Source organism: Oryza glaberrima, chromosome 1 (genome assembly GCF_000147395.1).
Source record: "Oryza glaberrima chromosome 1, OglaRS2, whole genome shotgun sequence".
NCBI classification, from domain to species: Eukaryota; Viridiplantae; Streptophyta; class Magnoliopsida; order Poales; family Poaceae; genus Oryza; species Oryza glaberrima.
In genome coordinates this window covers 1,047,568-1,069,705 of record NC_068326.1, presented here as the reverse complement: position 1 = coordinate 1,069,705, position 22,138 = coordinate 1,047,568, and the positions used below count along the sequence as shown (strand labels likewise).

Sequence of the window (22,138 nt, the reverse complement as noted above, 5' to 3'; positions counted from 1 at the left end):
GGTGTTTGAATCTCTTAAAGATAAAAATAAAGATTAAGTGTTTCACGCAAAACGAGGTGGTAATAACATGTGATTAATTAAGTTTTAATTATTACAAACTTGAAAAAGGGATTAATCTGACATTTTAGAGCAACTTTCATATATAAAGTTTTCGCACATAGTACACCGTTTAGCAGTCTAAAAAACGCCACAAGTATCCAAAATTTATCTCCTCCGTGGACATCACCAATGTATATGATAAAAGTGATCCATATAAATGGGATCCACATAAAAAAACTTTAACTATAGCAATCTCCACGATATATATAGATACAAGGTAACATTAGGAGATGAGAGAGATAGAAATAGATAGTATTATTTATTTCATATGGTTAGTCCATATGCTTATGGATACTTTTTATTATTTTCTCCATATAGACTAGTTGCACAATGTTTATAGATAGCTGAACGGAATATAATATTGGCTATAGACTACTTTTACTCCGTACTATATATTGTAGAATGCTATTATTGGAGAAACGACCCAGGCCTCCATCCAGCGCTTGACTGTACTACTGGAGGGTGTTGGAAATGAGAAAATGTCTACTGCTGCTGCTACTCCCTCCTACTATAGTATTTTCTCTATTTTATAATATAAGATTTTTTTATATTGTACTTCGTATATATTTCTATAAATATTAATATATATATATATAATATCTAAATTTATTAGCATCTATATGAATATGAGCAGCAATATTAGAAAGTCTTGCATTCGATAACGGAGGGAGTACTGTACTATGGCTGCAGCTATAGCTCTGCAAAGCAGCACTGTCTTCATGTCCGTGTCAAACTGTCAATGGGTGTATGATCTCCACTGCCACACGAAATGCAGCAGTAGAGAGAGGGTCAGCGGGCGGTGCGGTGTGCGGTAAAAGTCCCTCGTATATGCTCCTCTCTGTCTTCACTCTCTGCTCCTATTGCAGGCTTGCAGTCTCGGTCTTAGGTCTTCAATGAAATTTCGGTCATCAGAAAGTCAAGACCGAGGCTGTGTTTACATTCAAACTTTATATCTAAACACTTTATATCTAAACTTTCACCCTTTTTCATCAGATCAATTTGTTATACACACAACTTTTCAGTCACATCATATTAATTTTAATCCAAACTTCTAACTTTGAAAGGAAGTAAACACAACCCGAGTAATTCGGACTTTTTCTCGATCTCCTCAGGTCACGACCGAGATTCTTGAGATGAAAAATATACATATAGCCTGCGTTTAGTTCCAAACTTTTAACTTTTTTTATCACATCAACATATCATACACACACAACTTTTCAGTCATATCGTACCAATTTCAACCCAAACTTTTAACTTTGGAAGGAACTAAACACAGCCATAAACAATCCACAATTTCAGATAAGAAAAAAAACACAAAAGTGTCTTCTGAATCTGATCGGAGGGGAGTTGAGGGCGCGAGAGCAGCACGTAGAGGATGGGCGGGCTTCGGCGCTGGTACTAGGATCTTGACGATGGGATGCGGCACTGGATATAAGAGGCATCCCCAACAGTCTCTTTAAATATGACTCTCTAAATATCTATTTAGCTAACTATTTATCTAATTTGGTAAGTCAAACTAGTTGTTTACTCCAACAGCCTTTCCATTCTAAGAGTATGACAGTGGGACCCACGTGTCAGTCCCTACAACGCTTCCTTCTTCCTCACCAGCGAAACAGATCAACCCAAGCCCTTACAGAAAATGCAACCACGAATGCCTCACAGAAGCAAGCAGCGGCCTCGCCGGATCTTGCCAAAGAACATCAAGAACCCCCATCCTTTTAATCAGGACGGTAAGCACGAGAGAGAGAGAATAGCTCTCACCGATTGGATTGGATCCAAAAAGAAACAGCTGCTCCTACGCGGACGCCACAGCTTCCGCGGCGAGGTGTGTGTCAGGATTCTGTTGGGGGGGGGGGGGGGGGGGCGGGGGGTGGGTTGGCGATTTCAGTCCACGAATCCGCCGGGGCATGGACGGCGGAGGCCTCCAGACGACTACGGCTGGCGGCGGCGACGACCTCTGAGACGACAGCAGCGGACGGCGACCTCGGCAACAATAGTGGATCTGGCGACGGCGGCGTTCGTCAACGACGACCTTCGACAGCAGCAGCCGTGGATGGCGATAGCATCTCGACGACGACGCTAGCGGAGAGAGAAAGGGGGAGAGGGACGCGTGTCGGCGTGGGGCCCACGATTGGCTAGCATATTTTGGCTGGCCAAATTTGGCCAACGCGAGTGGGACTTTAGCCAGCCGGACGGCTTGGCCATCTAGTTAGCCAGTCTGTTGGAGCATAAAATTAAGATAAAATTACTAAAATTTAACTTGGGGAGTGAGATAAGGAGGCTGTTGGAGATGCTCTAAGCAAGTGGATAGCGGTCATCGTTCATTGGGCTTTAACATCGATTCGGTCAGCTCAGTTATTTCGTTTTAAAAGACAGTGTTAAATTCAATTAGTCACAACTGATGATCGAATTTCTCGGTCTCTGTTAATTCAGTTCGGTTTTTGGTTTGGTCTTTTTTTTTTTTCTGTCCAGCGCAGCCAACGCCTGCAGTGCAGGACCTTTAACCCTGGAACCAGCTTCTTTCCCATGTGTATTGTGGATGTGTTTAGTTCACGTTAAAATTAGAAGTTTGGTTGAAGTTGAAACGATATGAAAGGAAAAATTAAAAGTTTGTGTGTGTAGGAAAGTTTTAATGTGATGGAAAAGTTGAAAGTTTAAAGAATAAGTTTGGATCCAAGGACTAAACTTTAGTCCATGTCATAACGGATGAATTTGGAGTATTAAACATAGACTATTTATAAACATAGACTATTTATAAAACTAATTACATAAATAAGAGCTAATTCACGTGATAAATTTTTTAAGCCTAATTAATCCATAACTAGCGCATGTTTACTGTAGCATCACATAGGCTAATCATTGATTAATTAGGCTCAATAGATTCGTCTCGCGAATTAGTTCACGGTTATAGAATGGGTTTATTAATAGTCCACGTTTAATATTTATAATTAGTATCCAAACATTCGATATGATAGGAATTTTAGTCCCATCTAAACAGGGTCTAAACTTGCCATGTGTCCAGAAGAGTATTGGTGAAAGGAAAACAAAAGTAAGGATCTATTTAGTTCCTACATAAAATTTTTACACCATGTCATATCGAACGTTTGAATATCTGCATAAAATATTTAAATATAGACTAAAAAATAACTAATTACACAGATTGCGACTAATTTATGAGACGAATCTTTTAAGCCTAATTGCTCCATGATTTAACAATATGGTGCTTCAGTAAACATTTGCCAATAACAGATTAATTAGTCTTAATAAATTTGTCTCGCTATTTACTGACAAATTCTGTAATTAGTTTTTTTATTAGTATCCAAACACCCCATGTAACACCCTATCTAATATCCAATTTGGCACGCAAAAACTGATTTTACACTCTTGGATCTAAACACTCCCTAACTACTGCTTTCTTTTGTACCAGTATCATTTTGTTGTATCTTGTATGTACTGTACTGATATAGAAAATTATTGACAATAGAAATGCTGAATTTTATTCTAAAAAAAAAAGCTGAATTTTATAGGATTTTTTCGCCTAGTTTAATTTCCCAAAAGTACTTGCTACCTAAATACTACTCCTTCCTCTGTTTATTTCTATTTCACTGATCTTTACGTGAGTTTAAAACTTGAGTAACTCATCTAGAAATACGTGAATTGTTTAAATGCATGTTAATGACCACTTTTCCCATGTATTGAAATATGCAGTTTGTTTGGCATTTTCAGTAAGGGGAATATCCCTTTGTTTTTTTTTTCACATCATGTAAACAGTTTGTGAAAAATTTCAAAAATTTTAAATGACAGATTAATCTTTTGGTACTAATAATTTGGGTAACATGCAAAACTTACCCAACAGGTCCAAACAGATGTGATGTGATCGATCTTGTTTATCGGAGTATGTTTCTTGCCCAAAACAATGATCATTCATTCATCAATCCCGTCAAACCTCAAGCAAATGATGATGATCAAACACAATGTACTCCAGTCAGCTTAGTATCCAGCTAAACTAGTACTACTAGTTACTATTGCTTCTACCTTTGTATGATCAGACACATGAACAAAATTAAGGCCAAACAGAACGCAAATTAAGCTCCTCCTAATCACACATTCTTTCTACGCTAGTACGCTACTACCACTAACCTTTTAGCTTGTCTTTTATGCATCGCCCTGATCCATCAAATGAGCAAGAAAGAATTACTTCTTTGTCTGGGCTGCAATGGCGGATCGGTTGGTGGCGCCGGCGCCGAGCTTGTCGATGCGGACGCGGAGGGGCATCTCCATGGACGCGCCGTGGAGCATCCTCGGCGGCACGCACAGCACCGTGCCGTCGTCCATGGCGACCTCGCCGGGGACGGAGAAGCTCCGCACGTTGGCCTCCATCATGATGGTGTCCTTGACCCCCGTCTCCGCGTCCGGCGGCGCCTGCGTCCACACCTTGCACACGTACCGCGGCCCCGCCGCCGCGTTCGCCCGCACGCACGACACCGACACGGTGGCCGCCGCGCCGTGCGCGCCCACGGCGAGGAGGAACACGCGTCGCTGCTCGGCGCCGCCGTCGCCGTCCCCGCGCACGGCCAGCAGCAGGCGCCGCCGCGACGCGGACACGACGAGCGGGTGGACGGCGCGGTAGGTGATCTCCTGGGAAGGCCAGGAGTGGTCGGCGGTGAGGTGGTCGAGGAGCGCCGGCGGCGCGGCGAGGAAGCCGCAGCCGGGCTCCGGGCATGTGCAGGGCGCGTGCGGGCACGCGCGCTGGTGGTCGGCGACGTCGCAGTAGGTGACGTAGCGGTCGCAGCCGTACCTGTCGTTGGGGCACCGGATCTTGGTCGAGCGGGCGATGGCGTCGAGCGCGGGGTTGTGGGCGTAGGCGGCGCCGCCGCCGCCGCACGGCTGGCAGTGCACGTCGGTGAGCTTGCCATGGCAGGCGCCGCAAGCCAAATGCCCAGCGACGCACTGCACAAACACATGACAAGTCTTAGGCGCAGAGAAGACGAAGACGAAACGAATGAATGGATGATTGGTCACCTGGAAGATTGGGGGCTTGAGCGGGAGCAAGCAGAGTGGGCAGTGGAGAATCGCGGCGTCGATCCTCACCGCGACCTCCACTCTGGCGGCGGCGGCGGCGGCGGCGGCGGCGGGGGATTCGTCAGCCGCCGGAGGAGTGGGAGTTGCTGCTGCTAGCTGGGTTTCTTGGTCAGCTGCTTCTTCTTTGACACGCACGTTCGGGGTCGGCGGAATGGGGGAGTCCGACTCCATCCGCGCCTTCTTCTTCCCGCCCACGGGAGCCGCGCTCTCCATCGTCGACCGCGGCAACCACCAAAATCTCAAAGCATTTTTTTTTTTTTGGCGAGTAAAGGAAGTTTTTTTTTTTTCGAAGGAGAAAAGGAAGGGTTGGGAGAGAGACGGAGAGGCTCTGCCTGAGGAAAAGGAAACAGGCGACGAAGACCAGAAGGAGAAGACAATCAATGCCTCAAACTTTGGCTGGTAGAACAGTAATTTTTTTCATGTACATGATAGTAGACTGTTTTCTTTGTAAAAAAATAAACAAACAACGAAAGAGTAAACTTGAACACAGTGGCCACCAAATCATCAATCAATCCAAAGAGCTGCAACAGTACATTATATCCCGTACAACTCATCTTTCTTGGTCAATCTACCTTACAGTTCAACAAATGCTTTCACTCATTCTTTCATTCATCACTCAACGGTTCAGATTATCTGGTGAAAATCCAACGGTCCAGATAGATCACCAGCCTCCCACCTCCATCGAACGCGTCATCGCGCTGCCCCTAATCGCCTCCCTCAATCCCGCGCCGCATCCTCCTCCCTTCCTCTCTCTCTCGCCTATCGCCTCGCCTCCCCCAGACGCCGCCGCCGCCGTCGCCTCCCCCAGACACTGTCGCCTCGCCTCGCCCGCCCTATCGAGCCCAACCCCTCCCTTCCTCACTTTCGCGCCTCACCGGGGGGCGGGACTGGCATCCTCGCCGGCGACGGCGATGGCTACTCGGCCGCCTTCTCCTGGTGAACAGTGGGGGCCCACCTCGCGTTTAGGAAGCCCGTGGTAGTGCTGGTGGTGGTACCATCGGTAGGCCCTGGAAGCGTTGTAGAAGCGGTGGTCGCTGCCATGCCTCCGGCCGAGCTCCACGGCGGTGCCCATCATCCCTTCAATCGTGCCCACTCTCCAGCATCAAAGCTCCATCATCGCCCCTATCCTCGCCGCGTTCTACGCATCTTTTGCTAGACGCGGCATGCTCTCCACGAATCCACCAATGGCATGCCTCGCCTCACTGGCTCGCTTCTGAGAGCAGGTACAATAGCAGGCTATTAACCAGCTATAAACATATTTTAATAAGATAAACGATGAGAGAGAAGAGTAGCGGGCTACAGATCTGTAGCCAGCTGCAGCACGGACTCCAAGACACACTGTGTGTATGATAGGTGGGACCATATATTAATAGTATAGTAAGCAACTATTGTATAAATTGACTATTAGATTGGCTATAGATGAATTGGAGCTATTAGTGGGCTGTACTATTAGACTTGCTCTGAGTCATCGTCCTGACTATGCCGGCTTTGCTCTCCATCTTGTTGAGATTTTACAGGTTGGTTGGCGGCCTTGGACCTTGGTCATTTCTTTTGTTGATTCTTCCCTCATGTTACATGCATATGTGGTTATTCATGCTTTCTGCACAACTTTTCTTGATTCTTCTATCATGTTACATGTATCTGTGGTTATTCATGCTTTCTGCAATCTGCAGATCTCTGATATCCAAATACGACATGTCCGCTTCCCACTATACTGCCAAATGTGGCTAATAGTTTTTTTAAAAAATTTTGCTAGGACTATTACTTTATTTGTTAAGTGATCAGATTTACATAGTATGTTATGCCTGCAAATTAATAGAGAATGCACTGATCAACTTAAATTCCCGCTTTTTTGTTACAGAAAATATCTTCTTCATTTGAATAGAGATGTGACCCTGTATGCTCTTGCTTCGTGCTAGCAGTGCATGGCATGCATTTGACATTTTTTTTTAAAGCGGGCAATTAATATATGGATCCTCTAATCTTTAGTAATTTTATTGGTTTCTTTTCGAGAATAAAAGAGATTGGGCACACTCCAGGACTGATTCACGCACATACGGATTTATGTGGTTGTCTGTCCTCGTAATGGTAATTCTGTGCATTGCACTATCGCAGTTCTTCTTTTTCGAAGCCTTTTCTAGGTTGCCATTATCAAAATATATCTAATTTGCAGAATATATACTAGGTGGTGGAGATTTTATTTCCTTCAGGGCATAGATGTTGCAAGCTATTGCAAAAGCTTATGCCTCTAAACAATCATATTCTTGCAGAGTGGAAATTTAATCCGGGGGTAAATCTTGCATATTTCTTTGTTTCAGCAGCAGTTATTATGCTCACATTTTTTCTAGCAATGTTGGTTCCATGTGCACAACTCACTATTAACTTTCAATATGACAGTTTTAACATATTCGACGACGCTGAACGTAACATCCCAAATCATGAATTGTTGATTGTTCTATGTGCTGGTGGCCAGGTGAAGCCACCTAATGGTTCTCAAATCTAAGTTGTGATGTGGCGGTGATGAGCAAGCTTGGACAAGAGCCCAAATAAGATATGACTTAAAGTGGTGCAAGTTAATCAGGACAGCAAAGACGCTTAGTCTTATGAAGAAATGTCACATATACAGGAAAGGATGAGATTGGCCAAAATGTTTTTTTAGTCTTCTGATTTGCAGATGCTTGATTGGAGTTATCCTGCTCCTGCCACAAACAGGAAATGGTAAGAACTAAGTAAAGTGTATACTCACATGCATATATATATCATTGAGTTGGGTGATTCTAAATTAATATTTGGCACATTGTAGAAAATATTGGTTTCAAGCGTTTTTTTTATCAAGCATACATGACCTAAAAGGCATATGGTTTCTATCGTAACGGTTGATAACTCCATATTGATCTGTTCTTTAGAAATTCATGAAATAGACATTTGCATGACATCTGGAATGGTTATCTTCTTTGTTGAATGTTCTTTCAAGAACTTGCACCTTTTTGTATAATCTTGTAAATTTGATGTGTAATTGAGCTTGTAGGGTGAGAGAATCAAGTGTGATTGAGCAGATCTATACTCTATGTACTTAGATTGTGTAGAGTAAAGACGATGTAGTATTTCCTTTTATAATACAATTTGTCACGCTTCATTTATTTTTCTTATGGAGCACATGTTGATTTCAATCATTGGAATTTGTTCTACCCTTTTGGTATGGAATTTCTCTTACTGATTAAATGATCTTTGAAATACCTGATGTGATGTCCACTGCTAGAGTCCTACTATTTAGCAGAAAATCAGTGAGATAATTGATAGTCCCCCTTGACCATAATGGTGTATCAAATCTGTTCTGGGACAAGGTAGGCAACATGGCATCAAGCCACTCCAAAGGACAAAATGTTGCTTTGTGACAAGTGAATAATACAGCCACTTTCTGGTATCGAGTCTAGGTTGCCCATGTTTTATTTTTCTTGATTTTTTTTCATGTTCATAAAAAAATGCTTCAAAAGAAGGATCATTTGAGATTAAGAAATGATCCTTTGAAGATTTTTGTTTTTTTTGCTGTTAAAGCCTCATCATATATCTTGCTAATTATGCTATATGAGCAATCACACAATCAATTATTTATGCAAAGATGATTAAGTGGGACATTCAAGATTCAAAGTGGTATATAATTAAGTATTCTTGCTGCCATTGCAAGTATATTAATTAGATCACTGCTGGCAATTGGATGTCGAAAATGCAATAAAAATGTTGAGGCATGGAGATTTATGGTATTTGACATTATGGCCCATTTGTTTTATTGGTCAATGGCATGTGTCTTGCCCATCATCACTGTAAATTTGTAGGTTGCGAAACCAATAAACTAATTAGTTGGGCTATTTTATTAGTTACTGAAGTGTGCAAAATGAGCTACAGATCACTTTTTTTTTTCAGGAGCTGAACATCATTTTATAGATAAGCATAAATCTTTTTTATGAAACAACACTGAACTATTTTATGTTATGTGCAAGTGCAACCCCCACAAAGTGATTTTTTTTAAAATATTTTGGTTCCAATATATTAGGTTTAATTTGTATGTTGATCATAACGTGCATCGGTGTGCAGAGGCTATACTGCTCAAAATGGATTTTCTTATGTTCCAAAGAAGCGCTTAAGCTCAAAATGATAAGTCGGTGAAGTGCATATTGTGTTGTTCAAGAAACCTGGAGCGTTTGATCTGCATATGTAGCTGTTGAGCTCTTTTTTTTTTATGTCGAACCTATTGAGCACATATTTCACTCTAAATGGTTTTGGGAACTCATATGTGTGACATGACTGTTCTTTTATTTCCTTCAATTAAGCCTAGCAAGTACATGATTAAAAAGATTGTTCATATTATTCACTGCATATTTATTTCATCAATTCTTTTGTGCTGTTTCTCCTCAGGAGAGAATGAGTTGGTGTAGATGCTTCTTTCCCTTGTCATTATGTTTTCTTCCCTGAATTCTTTTTCTGCTCTTCCATTTCATGCCATGCTGATACCATCCCCATGTGACATGGTGACAATGTTTTCAGTATTCTGCCATTCACTTGTTAAGATTTAGAAGATTAAGGTATTTTTCGAATATCTATTCATCGGTTGCCTTGTCCCTTGAACCTCATAGATGGGAATCGTTATCAATCTATCATTCTAAATATAAACTACTCCTTACTAGGCATGATAGCCATTCTATTTTGAATTTTATAGAGCCATGATACGTCTGCAAGGAGAGAAGCGACGGATACACCACCGCCGCCATCTGTCAAGGCCTCGAGAGGCCGAGAACATTCTCTCTCGGTATTACGAACCAGCTCAGGAACATACTCTATAATGTCCATTCAAAAACATACTCTGTAATTTCAGAGAGGAGTAAGTGCCAATATAATGGTTTTAATTAACATCCAAACAATATAGACAGAATGCGAGCATGTGATACTTCTTTGTTTATAACAATTCTGTGTATCAATCTTTTTTTGCGAATTTATCTCATTCTAGGCTTGGCAAAACATGTCTTCTTTCTTACGGTTGTTCGATATATATCATTAAACATTGCCGTAGCGTTAGCACGGGCAGATTACTAGTACTCGATAGTAATAAAAAGGATACAAGAATGCAGGCATGACATTTTGCCCCTGCTAGTTGAGCTAACACTATTGATGACTTAATAATAGTAGAAAGGCTTACCGGAAATGCTAATGGGCGGGTGATCGCTACCCCGCCCGCCCAGCGATCACCCGCCCGCCCCCTCCCCTATACTACAGTAAACCACAAAAAAAATTTAAAAAAAATAAAAAGTTAGAAAAATTTATGTATAGAAATACTATATATAGAAAATATTTGAATTCAAATTCAAATTTGAATCGGATATAATTCAAATTCAAATTTGAATCGGGTATGTAAACTTTTGACTTATAAACTTTGGATCTATAAACTTTAGGTGTATAAACTTTAGATGTATAGAAATACTATATATAGAAAATATTTGAATTATTTGAATTCAAATTCAAATTTGAAACGGGTATATAAACTTTTGACGTATAAACTTTAGGTCTATAAACTTTAGATGTATAGAAATACTATATATATAAAAAAATTTGAATTCAAATTCAAATTTGAATCGGATATATAAACTTTTGACTTATAAACTTTGGATCTCTAAACTTTAGATGTGTAAACTTGAGGTGTATAAACTTTAGGTGTATAAATTTACTAAAATAGGAAAGTAATGCGGTGCCAAAAAGGGAAACCAGGTGGAGGAAGGGAGAGGGGGGAGGGGGGCGTGGGGCGATCGCTACCCCTATCTTCAAGCAATCGATCGCCCATTAGGATCGCCCAAGGCTTACTGCCCTGATGTTTATATCCAACCATAAAATGATAGCACGACAGGAGGCAAAATCAGATAGATTTCGTAGTCGACATGCCCCAACAATAATTTCAAACGTAACTTCATTCAGATGTCAATTGGCACCTTCAGATGGTAGCAGCAGAGTACTCCTAGATAAAAAGGATACAAGAATGCAAGCATGACATTTTGCCCCTGCTAGTTGAGCTAACACGATTGACGACTTAATAATAGTAGAAAGGCTTACTGCCCTGATGTTTATATCCAAGCATAAAATGATAGTAAGACAGGAGGCAAATTCAGATAGATTTAGGGGCTATGACAATAAGCATTTCGTAATCCACATGTCCCAACAATAATTTCAAACGTAACTTCATTCAGATGTCAATTGGCACCTTCAGATGGTAGCAGTAGAGTACTCCTAGATGTCAATTGGCACCATCAGACCAATACTGAAGAGAGCATGCTACAAAAGCTGAGATACAATTGGTTGCAACAAGTATTTGCCCACTTAAACAGAGGTTATTCAACTATCATGAGTTAAGAACTATCTCTACCATCAGGTACAACAACAGCTACAGAATTGACTCTAATCCTATGCTCAGCAATTCAGCTTTCCTGTCTCATTTTAGTGATATTACCTTCAGGGCACCCATATGAAGTCAAAAAATCTTTGCCCTTGAAGCAAAGAAGCAAATCCCTTTGAGTAAAATTCTCCTCGGCTATCTATATCAGATGTTGAACAACACATCGGCCAAGATAGCCGCAGGCTCAGTAGTAGGTGCAGGTGGACCATGGTGGTTACTGCAAACATGGCTTAACTTAGTCGCCATAAAAGCTGTGAATCGGCCAACTCTGTCAGTCTCAATTTCCAAGACTAGAGCCGATCACAAGTGACGATGGGGAAGAACTAACCCATCGCCGTGCTGCATCGTCGTCTACGGCGATCGCCTCTTGTGTGTGTCCTTGTTGACTGAAAAATACAACAGCATGAACAAACAATCGGTGGTTGGTTGCAGTTTGCAGTAGACGACCAGAGAGAGATCAATGGAGTACTAGAGGAAGTACTATAGAGAACCAAGAGGCATGAACCAGGGGGTCATTCAACAAGCTCCTACCCAATTGTAAAACTGTGAAAAGGCATCAGCTTTGTTGTTGGTGCCTTGGCGAGTAGCAGTAGAGTGGTGGGAGGTGAAGTAGTAAAACTGTATAAAACTGTTGTAATAACTGGCAATGTTCAGTTCACTTTAAACTTTTAAAAATTTCGTCATTATGGACACATACATAGAGCATTAAATATAAACGAAAAAAATCAATTGTATAGTTTACATGTAAATTACGAGACGAATCTTTTGAGTCTAATTACGTCATGATTTGACAATATGATGCTACAGTAAATATTTGCTAATGATGGATTAATTAGGCTTAATAAATTCTTCTCGTAGTTTATAGGCGTAATCTGTAATTTATTTTGATATTAGTTTATGTTTAATACTTTAAACGTGTGTCCGTATACTTAAATTTTTTTTTGCACACGAACTATACTTAAAAATGTAGAGTACGTTCTTTCCAACGTTCTGGGTTCACTCCACGTCAGCAGGGCAGCACTGCTTTTACTTTAGAGTAGTACTGTAGCAGTAACACTCTGAACTCAAGTAAAAAGATAAACCGAACCATTTGTAAGAAAAGAGAAAAAAAGATCTTTCACGAGAAGAGATATGTGTAGGAGTAGGTTGGCACTGTATTAAAGCAGAATTGTGACATCCAAATATGAAAAGAGGTGGCGGTTGCAATAATTTACTAGTAAAGTAGTAGCATGTGTATATTTCAGTGAGGTAAAATGTTCTGAATAACAAGTACAGTAGTAATACTGCAACAAAATTTTACTGCACACCAGCATTGGCTATTGAAGCCTGTACACGATATTTCTACTAGGATGCAACTTGAAGCCTGTACGTACATTTCTGCCACGCTAGAAGCCTCTATACGACTATACGCCCCTTTTGCAGATATCGACCTGAAAGTTGAAGCAAGCTTTGGACTGCAAGTCCCCCCTTCTCTAAATAAGTTTATTTAATTTTAAAATAATTAAACCTTTTAAAAAACATATTTAGATATTAGAAAACTATCCAAATTTCTAGCACTAGCCAATCTGATATTAGGATACGATATATTCTAAATATATCTAGATAGATATATATGTCTAAATAGATATATATGTCTAGATTCATTTAGATAATATGAATGTGAAAAATGTTAGAATGACTTACATTGTGAAACGGAGGGAGTATCAAAGATTCGACGACATTATTTCTTTGCACGGATGTGCAAAAACAAAAGAAACAAATGAAATCAAGAGAGGAATCTTGAATTGAATGAATAATTGCAATGAGGAGACTCAGAAGTGAGACCATGAAGACGGGAGGTTTGAGGGGGAGGAGGCAGGCATGGCAGTGGAGCAAGCCGACGGCGATCCTCACGTCGATCTGCGGGTCGTCCATGCTCATGGTGGTGGCCACCACCAGAGGTCCAGTCTTTGCGCTCTCTTCTTCTTGGCTCACCTCTCCTTCCTCCGCCTCTTCCTCTTGCCGCTCCTGCTTCACCTCGCCGTTGGATATGGCGCGATATTTAATTTTCTTGGGCTCATGATTACTGCTGTCATCCAAGGTAGTCTCTTTGAAAGTAATATGCTTATTGCATATACTCCTGCATAAGCTGGTTTGAACCAATTTTGTTGTGCTTATCAGGGTTGTCAAGTACATCAACTATTTAAACCATTTAACTATTAGTAGCTGTTTGGTAATAGCTTGAGACTTTTCATAATCTTTTGACTTTTATCTGATATACTGGTTCAATAAATGATTAAACCTAGAGCCTATTAGCCTAAGATATCCAACTCTTAATCAGCTGATTGAAAACTTCCCTTTTTTATTTTGTTTGCAAGATTTCCGTCCATCAGTTATTCTGGATTACCACCATTGGGCAACATGCACCGGAAACTCTTATGACCTGATGTTCCAAAGACTGAAAGCTCTTGTGACTGTATCGTGTTGAAATCTTGCATGATAAACACTTACATGGAATTTATTATACTGCTTCGAGGAATCAGCTATTGTGTACATTTTTCAGGGCCCAGCAGCTTTAACATTTTGGAAGGACATTCGAAAGCCACAATGTTTCTTATTTGTAACAATGCTGCACAGGGCATACTATCATCATTTTTCTTCAAATATGCAGGTATATTACCCGCTGAAGGAAAAGGAACTCCTTAATTCTTGTTCGATGTGCTATTAAAATGGCGTTAAATATCGTATGCGTATCTTTGGATGCTTCTCATCCCTTGCACGAGTAATTGATTCCGCATCTAACCAAAAATGTCTCACATAAAATTCAATATGATATTTGAATATTGAGTTCAGAGATTACAAGATCAGTGACACATGCATGTCGGTTGCTCCAGTAATTTAACCAGATCAATGTTTTTTGCAGATACAATTTTGAAGAAATACTCATCAACAATCGCTACAATCTTTACTGGCGTAGCTTCTGCTGTATTGTTTGGTCACACACGCACTATAAATTTTATTCTTGGAATATCAATAGTAATTATATCTATGCATCAGGTAACTTGCTTTCATTCTTGTAGTGAATCTTTAGTGTTAGTTTCCCTTCTCCTAATATTTCCGTTTCCTTTTGTTTGTTCAGTGTCTTTCTAACCAAATTAAGGACGAAGTGCCAAGCACCAAAATTGAGATGTCAGATGGTCACGAAAACAGGTTTGGCATTCTATAAATATCCACTCTGTCATCTACCCATACACCTTCAGGAAACTTGATGTGGTGCATTCTATTTTCTTAAGAGACTTTCAGTTATGTTCATAACTTGTTTGATGGTGCTCTTGGACAACGTTACTTCAATTAATTATTGGTAGTCACAGGCCAACACTTCGAACATCACATTAAGAAAGTCCAAACACAAACATTAATTCTCTCCCAGCCATTTTATTAATGTGCCTGCGCAGCACAAAACACAAATTACAAGCATCCACACCAGCATCGCATGCATGGCGGACCATCTTTGCCAAAGTTGGTGCTGAATATATATGGCCCCTAATCTTTGCCAAAGCATATAAAGTTTAGGGGTTCCATTTCGCACCAACTGTACTCACACCATCCAGATCATTCACAAGGAAGACCCTCGCCCATGCGATCACCCACATCATCACACAGAAAATAAAAAGCAAATCACACGCAGCATCTAGTATGGCTGGGACCTAGCGGACAGCGCGGCGGCTAGGCGGTAGCGCAGGAGGAACAGCACCTACTGGTGGACAACAGGCGCGGGAGGCCCGGAAGACCCGCCGTCGCCGCCATAGCTGCCCTTGCCGTCGGGGCCGGCAGCACCCCCATCTCCACCTCTTCCTTCGTCACCACCCATCTTGCCAGGACCACCGATGCCGCCGTCGCCGCCATGCCCACCGTCCCCACCGGCACCACCTGTACCTCCTAGGCCGCCAGTGCCGCCCTGCTCACCTTCTTTACCATCGGCTCCCTTACCGCCTCTGCCACCCCGGCATCCCCGCCGTCCCCGCCTTTGGAGGCCTTTTTGGGAGGTGCCATCGGGTGGTGGTGGAAGGAGAGGCGAGTAGGGCTTGGAGCGTCGGATGTGGTGAAAGGATTGAGGTGAGCGTCGAAAGAAGAAGGTTTGGGGGTTTTATAGCGGAGGCACCTAGCCCGTGTGTCGTCCGATCCATACCAAGATTCGTGCTGTAATTTACTCCTACCTTGCACCCTCCCCCATGTCCCTCGGTGAGAGTGTTCGATGTACAGGAAGTGGTGGGGCCCATACACGGGGGCTATCCAATTCCAGCCCATCTCTCTCCCGACCAGAAGATTCACAAAGCGGGGGATTTGCAATTATGACATTGTAAACATTAATCATTGCAAACATTAATCCAAACTTGTATCTTTACATCAACGGCTGCCCCTTGTAACTTCTCGGCAAATAGCCATTCATCCATGGCGATGCTCGACGGGATGAGTGGCTTGTTTGCTCCACCGGGATGCTTGTCATACACAGACCTCCTTCGCCCGAAAGTTCGGATTTGTGAGTTGCCCCATTGTACTGTGTACTGCATAGTGGGGGTCTTGGATTCTTGTTTCTTCCCCAATCCCCAACCCCCAATCGAGCAGTACGGCAGCACCGGCTACCTTCTCGACGACGCCCTCGACAACCTGCAGTCCCACATCTATGGCGGCACGGTCATCGCCGTCGCGCTGACCGCCTCCGAGAGCTGCGACGACGCATGGAAGGGGCGAGCAGAATGTCCCCATTCACGGACACGATCCACGAATATGTACCAATATCCCCCAAAAAAATAATAATATGTACAATATAGAAGTATGATTTGTTTGTCCTGTACATCCTATCCAGATTTGAAGCTTCAGCTTCTGTGTTCTAGCAAAGCCTCTATATCCTCCTGATAATGCTCGAGTCTGTGAAATAACACTTGGAATTTTTGAGTTATTTTCATTGATTTTAGCGCTATAGCGCATATCGGTGCTTGGTGTGTTTGCATTTTAATTCTTCATGTCTTGAGTACTGTTTGATCTTAAAATTTCTGTCCTCTTTATTATCTTTTGGCTTTTTCCCTGCTATTCGTTCCACAACTTTTTTTTTTCAGTGAAGCTACAAAGCTAGATTGCGGCTGAAACTAATTTGCTTCGATTTTGTTTTCACTGAGATGGGCATTCATGCAAGGTTGCTCTTGATTCTTGAGGCCAAATTAAGGCATGAGGTCGTTGGATCTGCAAATTCTCTTTGTACTATGTTTCCATTGCCTTTCCTGTCCTCCATAATCCATTTGTTGTGTTTTCAATCTTTTTTTTCCATTTTTTGGTTCACAAAGGCTCGGTCTCGCAGGTCTCGTCCAACTCAACTCTCTTAGAGCATCTCTAACAGTAGTTCTAAATCTAAATCTCCAAATATCTATTTGGCTAACTCTTCATCTAATTTAGCAAGTCAAACTCATTGTTTGCTCCAATAGTCTCTCCATCTACTATCTCCATTATTAGTCTAGGATAAATGGGACTCATGTCATCCGCTACTATCTTCTTCCACCATATTCCCACATACACCTCCCATCTTCCTCCCCTCTACGGCTCTACTTTGGATGCGGTCATGCGACGGTGGACGTCGACGGCGATGGCGACTCGCGGAAGGCAGGCCGCGTGAGGTGATGGCGGACGGCGGCGGCGACTCGTGGGTGCGCAAGGCGACAGTGGCGGACGCGGGAGGCGTGCCAGGAGACAGCAGCGAGCGGCGAGCGGAGCGGCGCTGAGCCGGCGGTGTCACGCCCCGAACTAGTCCCGAGCGGAACTAGCCCGTGACGCTCTAAATTAACCTGTTAGTCGATACCAGTCCCAGGAAACAGTGCTGGTATCACAGGAAGACAGAATATCATAGCAACAGAGGTCTCTTTATTATAAAGTAGGAGTACAGTCATGTTGGGCTGCGGACAGATCCCGAGCTCACAACTGCATTACAAAAGGGAAACGGAAGCCAAGACTTGGACCAAACATCACAGGCGTGACTTGGGAACTAGGCCGAAACCCTAAAACTCGTCGTAGCCGGCTTGCTCCTGGAAGAACTCCTCGTCAGCGGGATCCGCTTCATCTTCTTTAGCAACTGGGGGGGGGGGGATTATTTATATAGAGCAAGGGTGAGTACGGGAGTACTCAGCAAGCCATGGGAAATAAGTGTTTAATGCAGGCTTCAAGGAAAGGCTGTTGTTTTTGCAATTGATTTCATTTTGAACTCCTTTCTGAAACGACTAAGTGGGTGCTTCTCAAACGACACGGATGAGACGGTGCGTCTCGTCCGGTCGGAGTATGTGCAATGTATCAGTCTTTTGAATTGAACAAGATTGGCACCCGGCCAACAGCTTTCAAACGGCCACCCGGGCCTAGCTGATCCCAGCAGCCGCAGATTTTCCAAACATCAAACCCATTCCTCAACAACCAATTTTTCAAGGCAGTAGTCAAACAAAACTACGCTAGGGATCACCTCACATCCGCCCATGACCGTGGGCACGGCTGTTCGAATAGTTCAATAACCTCTGCAGAGGGGGTACACTTTACCCACACGACATTACTAACCCGGATCATCCAGCCCGTGCAGAACGGCCACGACTAGAGACCTTAAGGCTTTCATGACAAGGCATTTCGAAAGCCGACATAGGTTCACCATATGCCAACGAGAGGGGTCCCAGACCAACACCAGATTAGGTCTCAGACCATACTGTGCCAGGAAGCCCAGGGGTCCTCCCCGACACCACCCTGGCGAATCCACATGTCTCTTGGCATCAAGGCTCCCCCGATTAGCTAATTACTCAGCCAGGGGTGTCCCATTCCACCCATGTGGTTGTACTTGTCTTATGTTCAGATGAAATTCGAAGGAAACGGTCCTTAAGTGCAAGAGCGGGAAACCGTACACCCGGTACGTTTCCCCGGTCCGTGATTTGGAAATTCATTTAGTTCGCAAGCACCGACCCAGGTGTCGGGTTTTCCAAGTCTTTTGTAAAACCCCAAGTTTTACCCATCATTGGATATTTTAAATTTGAGGGGAGGTGTTCCGATGCCCGTGCCCGAAGGCCCATGCATCGAAGCACAACAGTCGACAAAGGAGGTTTAAGTGTTCAATAAATCAAGGAGGGTAATTGCAGCAATTAGGGTTGGGGGCCGGCAGGCTATCTCGCGAGCCGCGGCCGAATTACTTGTGTAAATCCTATTCATGCAAAATTTGCGAAAATAAATACTTAGATTTAAATTATAGGTGCAAGATGATCAAAGGTGACTTGCCTTGCTCGAGATCTGGAGCTTGATCCTCGAAATCCTCGCACTGCGGGTCTTCGGGCTCCGAAACTACACGCGAAATGGAACAACTCAACAAACGGCGAAAATAAAGCCCTATTATTGACCTCTAAGCGTGCCATTGGATAGATCTCGAGATTTGAGGAATTTTGGAAGTTGAACGGAGTCAAACGGACTTACGGTTGGAAAGATATTGAATTTCTAAGATTATTGGATTTTTGGTCTAAAGGAAAAGGATTTATTTAAATCCTTTTTGAAAAAGAAAAGAAAAGAAAAGAAGGAGGGAGGGAAGTTAGACTTCCCTCGGGCGGCTAGGGCGCGGCCCGAGAGAAAGGGGCGGCTCGGCCGAGCTTAATGGGCTGGCCGGCCCAAGAGGGCGGCCCAAGGCGCGCGCGCGGGCGGGGAGGGGAGAGAGAGAGCCGGTGGGCTGGGTCCATCCCGCGTGGTCTCGGGTGGGACCCGCTTGTCAGCGACTCGGCTCACCGTGAGCGAGGTGCACACGGGGCGTGCTAGGGTTTGGGGAGGGAGGCGCGGCGCATGCGCGCGGTTCGCGGAGGACGTGGTGCGACGGGCCCATGCGCAGCCTCACGGCTCGCGGTGGACCGCGCGCACGGGGAGGGAAATGGAGGGAGCGGCTGGCTGGGTCAGTCGATCCGGTCGCGGCCGAGGTGGCGCCGACGTGGCGCCTACGTGGCTGCCACGCGGACCGGCGGGAGGTAGATGACGATGGCGGCCGGAACGGACGGCGGACGGCGGTGGCGATCGGCGGAGCGAACCACGGCGATACAGGTGAAAGCGAGCACACCGGGAGGTTGCACGGGACGAGGGGAGACGAGCCAACGGCTCAGATTCGCCGGGGGATGCTCGACGGCGGCGGCAACCGGCAGCGGGAGAAGGGGGAAACGGCGATGAGGTCACGAAGGGCCGATTCCCGGCGGTGAGAGCATCTACGCGGCTACGGGTACCCATTGCTAGCGTCGGATTGGGCGAAAACGCATCGAGGGAGGCCGGCGACGAGAGGCGCTTCCGAGCTCGGGCGGCGATGGCGGCGAGCACACGGCGAGCGACGGCAGCAGTCGGGGCGGCGCCGGCTAGCTACGAGGAGGCTACGCATGCTACTACCGAAAACTAAGGAGGGGAGATGGAACGAGGAGGGAGAACGGAGGGCGACACTACCGCGACGAGGTGGGGCGCTGTGACGAGAGGCCGACGGCACGGGAGTGATCTCTCCGGCCTCGGGCCGGGGAAGAGGAAGAAGACGAGCGCCCGTAGTCCCCTTCCGCGTCCTAGCGCGCACCGGCTCCTCCGGCACACGCGACGGCGGCGGTCGGCGAGAGAGACAGCAATGGCGCGGGCGAGAAACGGGGAAGATTGGGAGGGGAAAGAGGAAGGGAGGCGCTTGGGTTTATAGGGCGGCGATGTCGGTTTGGAAACCGACCTTGGGCGGTCAAGGGAGCGAGCTGGCGCTCGGCGCTCGCGGCCAAAACGGCGACAAGAGGGGGGGAGATGACGCCGGCAGGAGGGAAAAGGGAAAAAGGGGGGAGGGAAAGGGGGCTTGCCTCCTTGCCACTTCGGGAAAAGGAGGAGGGAGAGAAGGCGACGCGGCAGAGGGGGCGGAGGGCTCTGCCTCCGTCCCTTGGAGGCACGCGCGGGGAGTGGCAGGGCCGAGTCGATGACGACGGCGATGACGGCGGACCGATTTTGGAGTGGAGCAGCGACTCGGCGGCAGACGCGGGGCAGGCGCGGCAGAGGCTGACGGCGGCGGCGACCAGGCGGTCGGCCACCACGGCGCGCGCGGGAAGCAATGGGCGGCGCGGCGATTTGGGCGGCGTCGGCGGGAGACGGCAGCGAGGGCGGGGGCGCTCGACTCGGCGCGGCTCACGCGCACGCGTGCGCAGCGCACGGGCAGAGCGGGGAGAGGGTGAGAGAGAGAGAAAGAGAGAGAGAGAGAGAGAGAGAGAAAGAGAGAGAGCCGGGGAGGGAGGGGGAGATGGGCCGAGAGGGATTCGGCCCATCGAACCCTAGGGAGGCGAAATAGACTTTTGCGGAGGGATTTGATTTGGGAAGGATTTGGATTCGGGATTGAACTTGACGATAGATCGGGGATTTGAGATCTGAGATGGCACGGACACTAGACAACAAGCAAGGAAACGGATTTCGCAATTAGGGTTTTTAAGAGATAGTTTTCCTGCTAGGCGCCACGACGGAACGGGCGCTACAGGCGGGCTGCAGCGCGTGGATCCGCTCCTCGCCGGCCTCCCTCGCTCCTCCCTCACCGCTGCGCCCTCCATCCTCGCCGAAGGAGGCCAGCTCACCCGTAAACGACTGGCACCGCCGCCCCTCATCCCTTCTCTCTCCGTCGTTGGAGGCCGGCGGCGACGAGCGGGAGGCTGCGGCGATGCTCGCCGTCGTGCTGCCCTGCTGTGTGCGCCCTCTTCCCTAGGTTTTTCCTCTGCACGGTTACACACGGATCTCGTGGCGGAGAAAATTGGCGCTAGAGGTCGTGGTGGCGGACATCATCGATGGAGGCCGGCGACGGCAAGCCGGAGGCCGAGGCAACGCTCATCGTCGTGCTGCCCTGCCGCCGCGCCATCTTCCCTCCTCGCAAACGGCAGAGACAGGCATGTCGATGCCGGGAGGGATGGGGATAGCTCGATAGAATGGGGGAAAGGCATGGGGCCCACAATTGGCCAGTCAGTTTGGCTGGCCAAGTTTGGCTAGTGGGAGGTGAAGTTTGGCCATCCATTTAGTTTATCCATTCAAGTAAGGAAGCTGTTGGAGAGAGATTTTTTTTAAAAAAAAAATTGCTAAAATTTAGCTTGGAGGGGCTAGTGAAGAGGCTATTAGAGATCCTCTTATTCATAAAAAAAATAAAAAAATGCTTGCGCGCGGCAAGCCGAAGTCTTCACCGGGTTCACCGGTCGGCCTAATTTTGAATAGTCAGCCATCTAGTTGCTTGGGTTTCGGTCGGTTGCCATTTTCTTATTTTTCTTCCACTTCCGAAATGCTGCAAAATTACAATCTCTTCCAGTTTTTAACTTTTTTTAGCAGTACTTTTTAACCAAATTTTCTTCATTAAGACATGCAATTTTTGTTCCAGTTTAGCTGAATCCTGCTATACATCCGACGCAAATCGTCCGACCAGCATACGACTGGAACGGCAACCACAAAACTACGCGACGGCGTGAGTCAGACTAGCTATATGGATCGGTCCTACGCCATGCACGTCTGCCTCCA

The 22,138-nt window shown here is 45.4% G+C and overlaps 1 protein-coding gene across 1 annotated transcript; it reads right to left on the bottom strand.

The window, feature by feature from the left end:
• Positions 1-3,924: 3,924 nt before the first annotated feature.
• Positions 3,925-5,506, bottom strand: LOC127764613 (putative E3 ubiquitin-protein ligase SINA-like 6). The gene is made up of 2 exons (XM_052289513.1): positions 5,122-5,506; positions 3,925-5,049 (listed from the first exon to the last, which is right to left on the bottom strand). The coding sequence occupies exons 1-2, from the start codon at positions 5,392-5,394 to the stop codon at positions 4,294-4,296; spliced, it is 1,029 nt and encodes a 342-aa protein (XP_052145473.1). The 5' UTR covers positions 5,395-5,506; the 3' UTR covers positions 3,925-4,293.
• Positions 5,507-22,138: the final 16,632 nt, after the last annotated feature.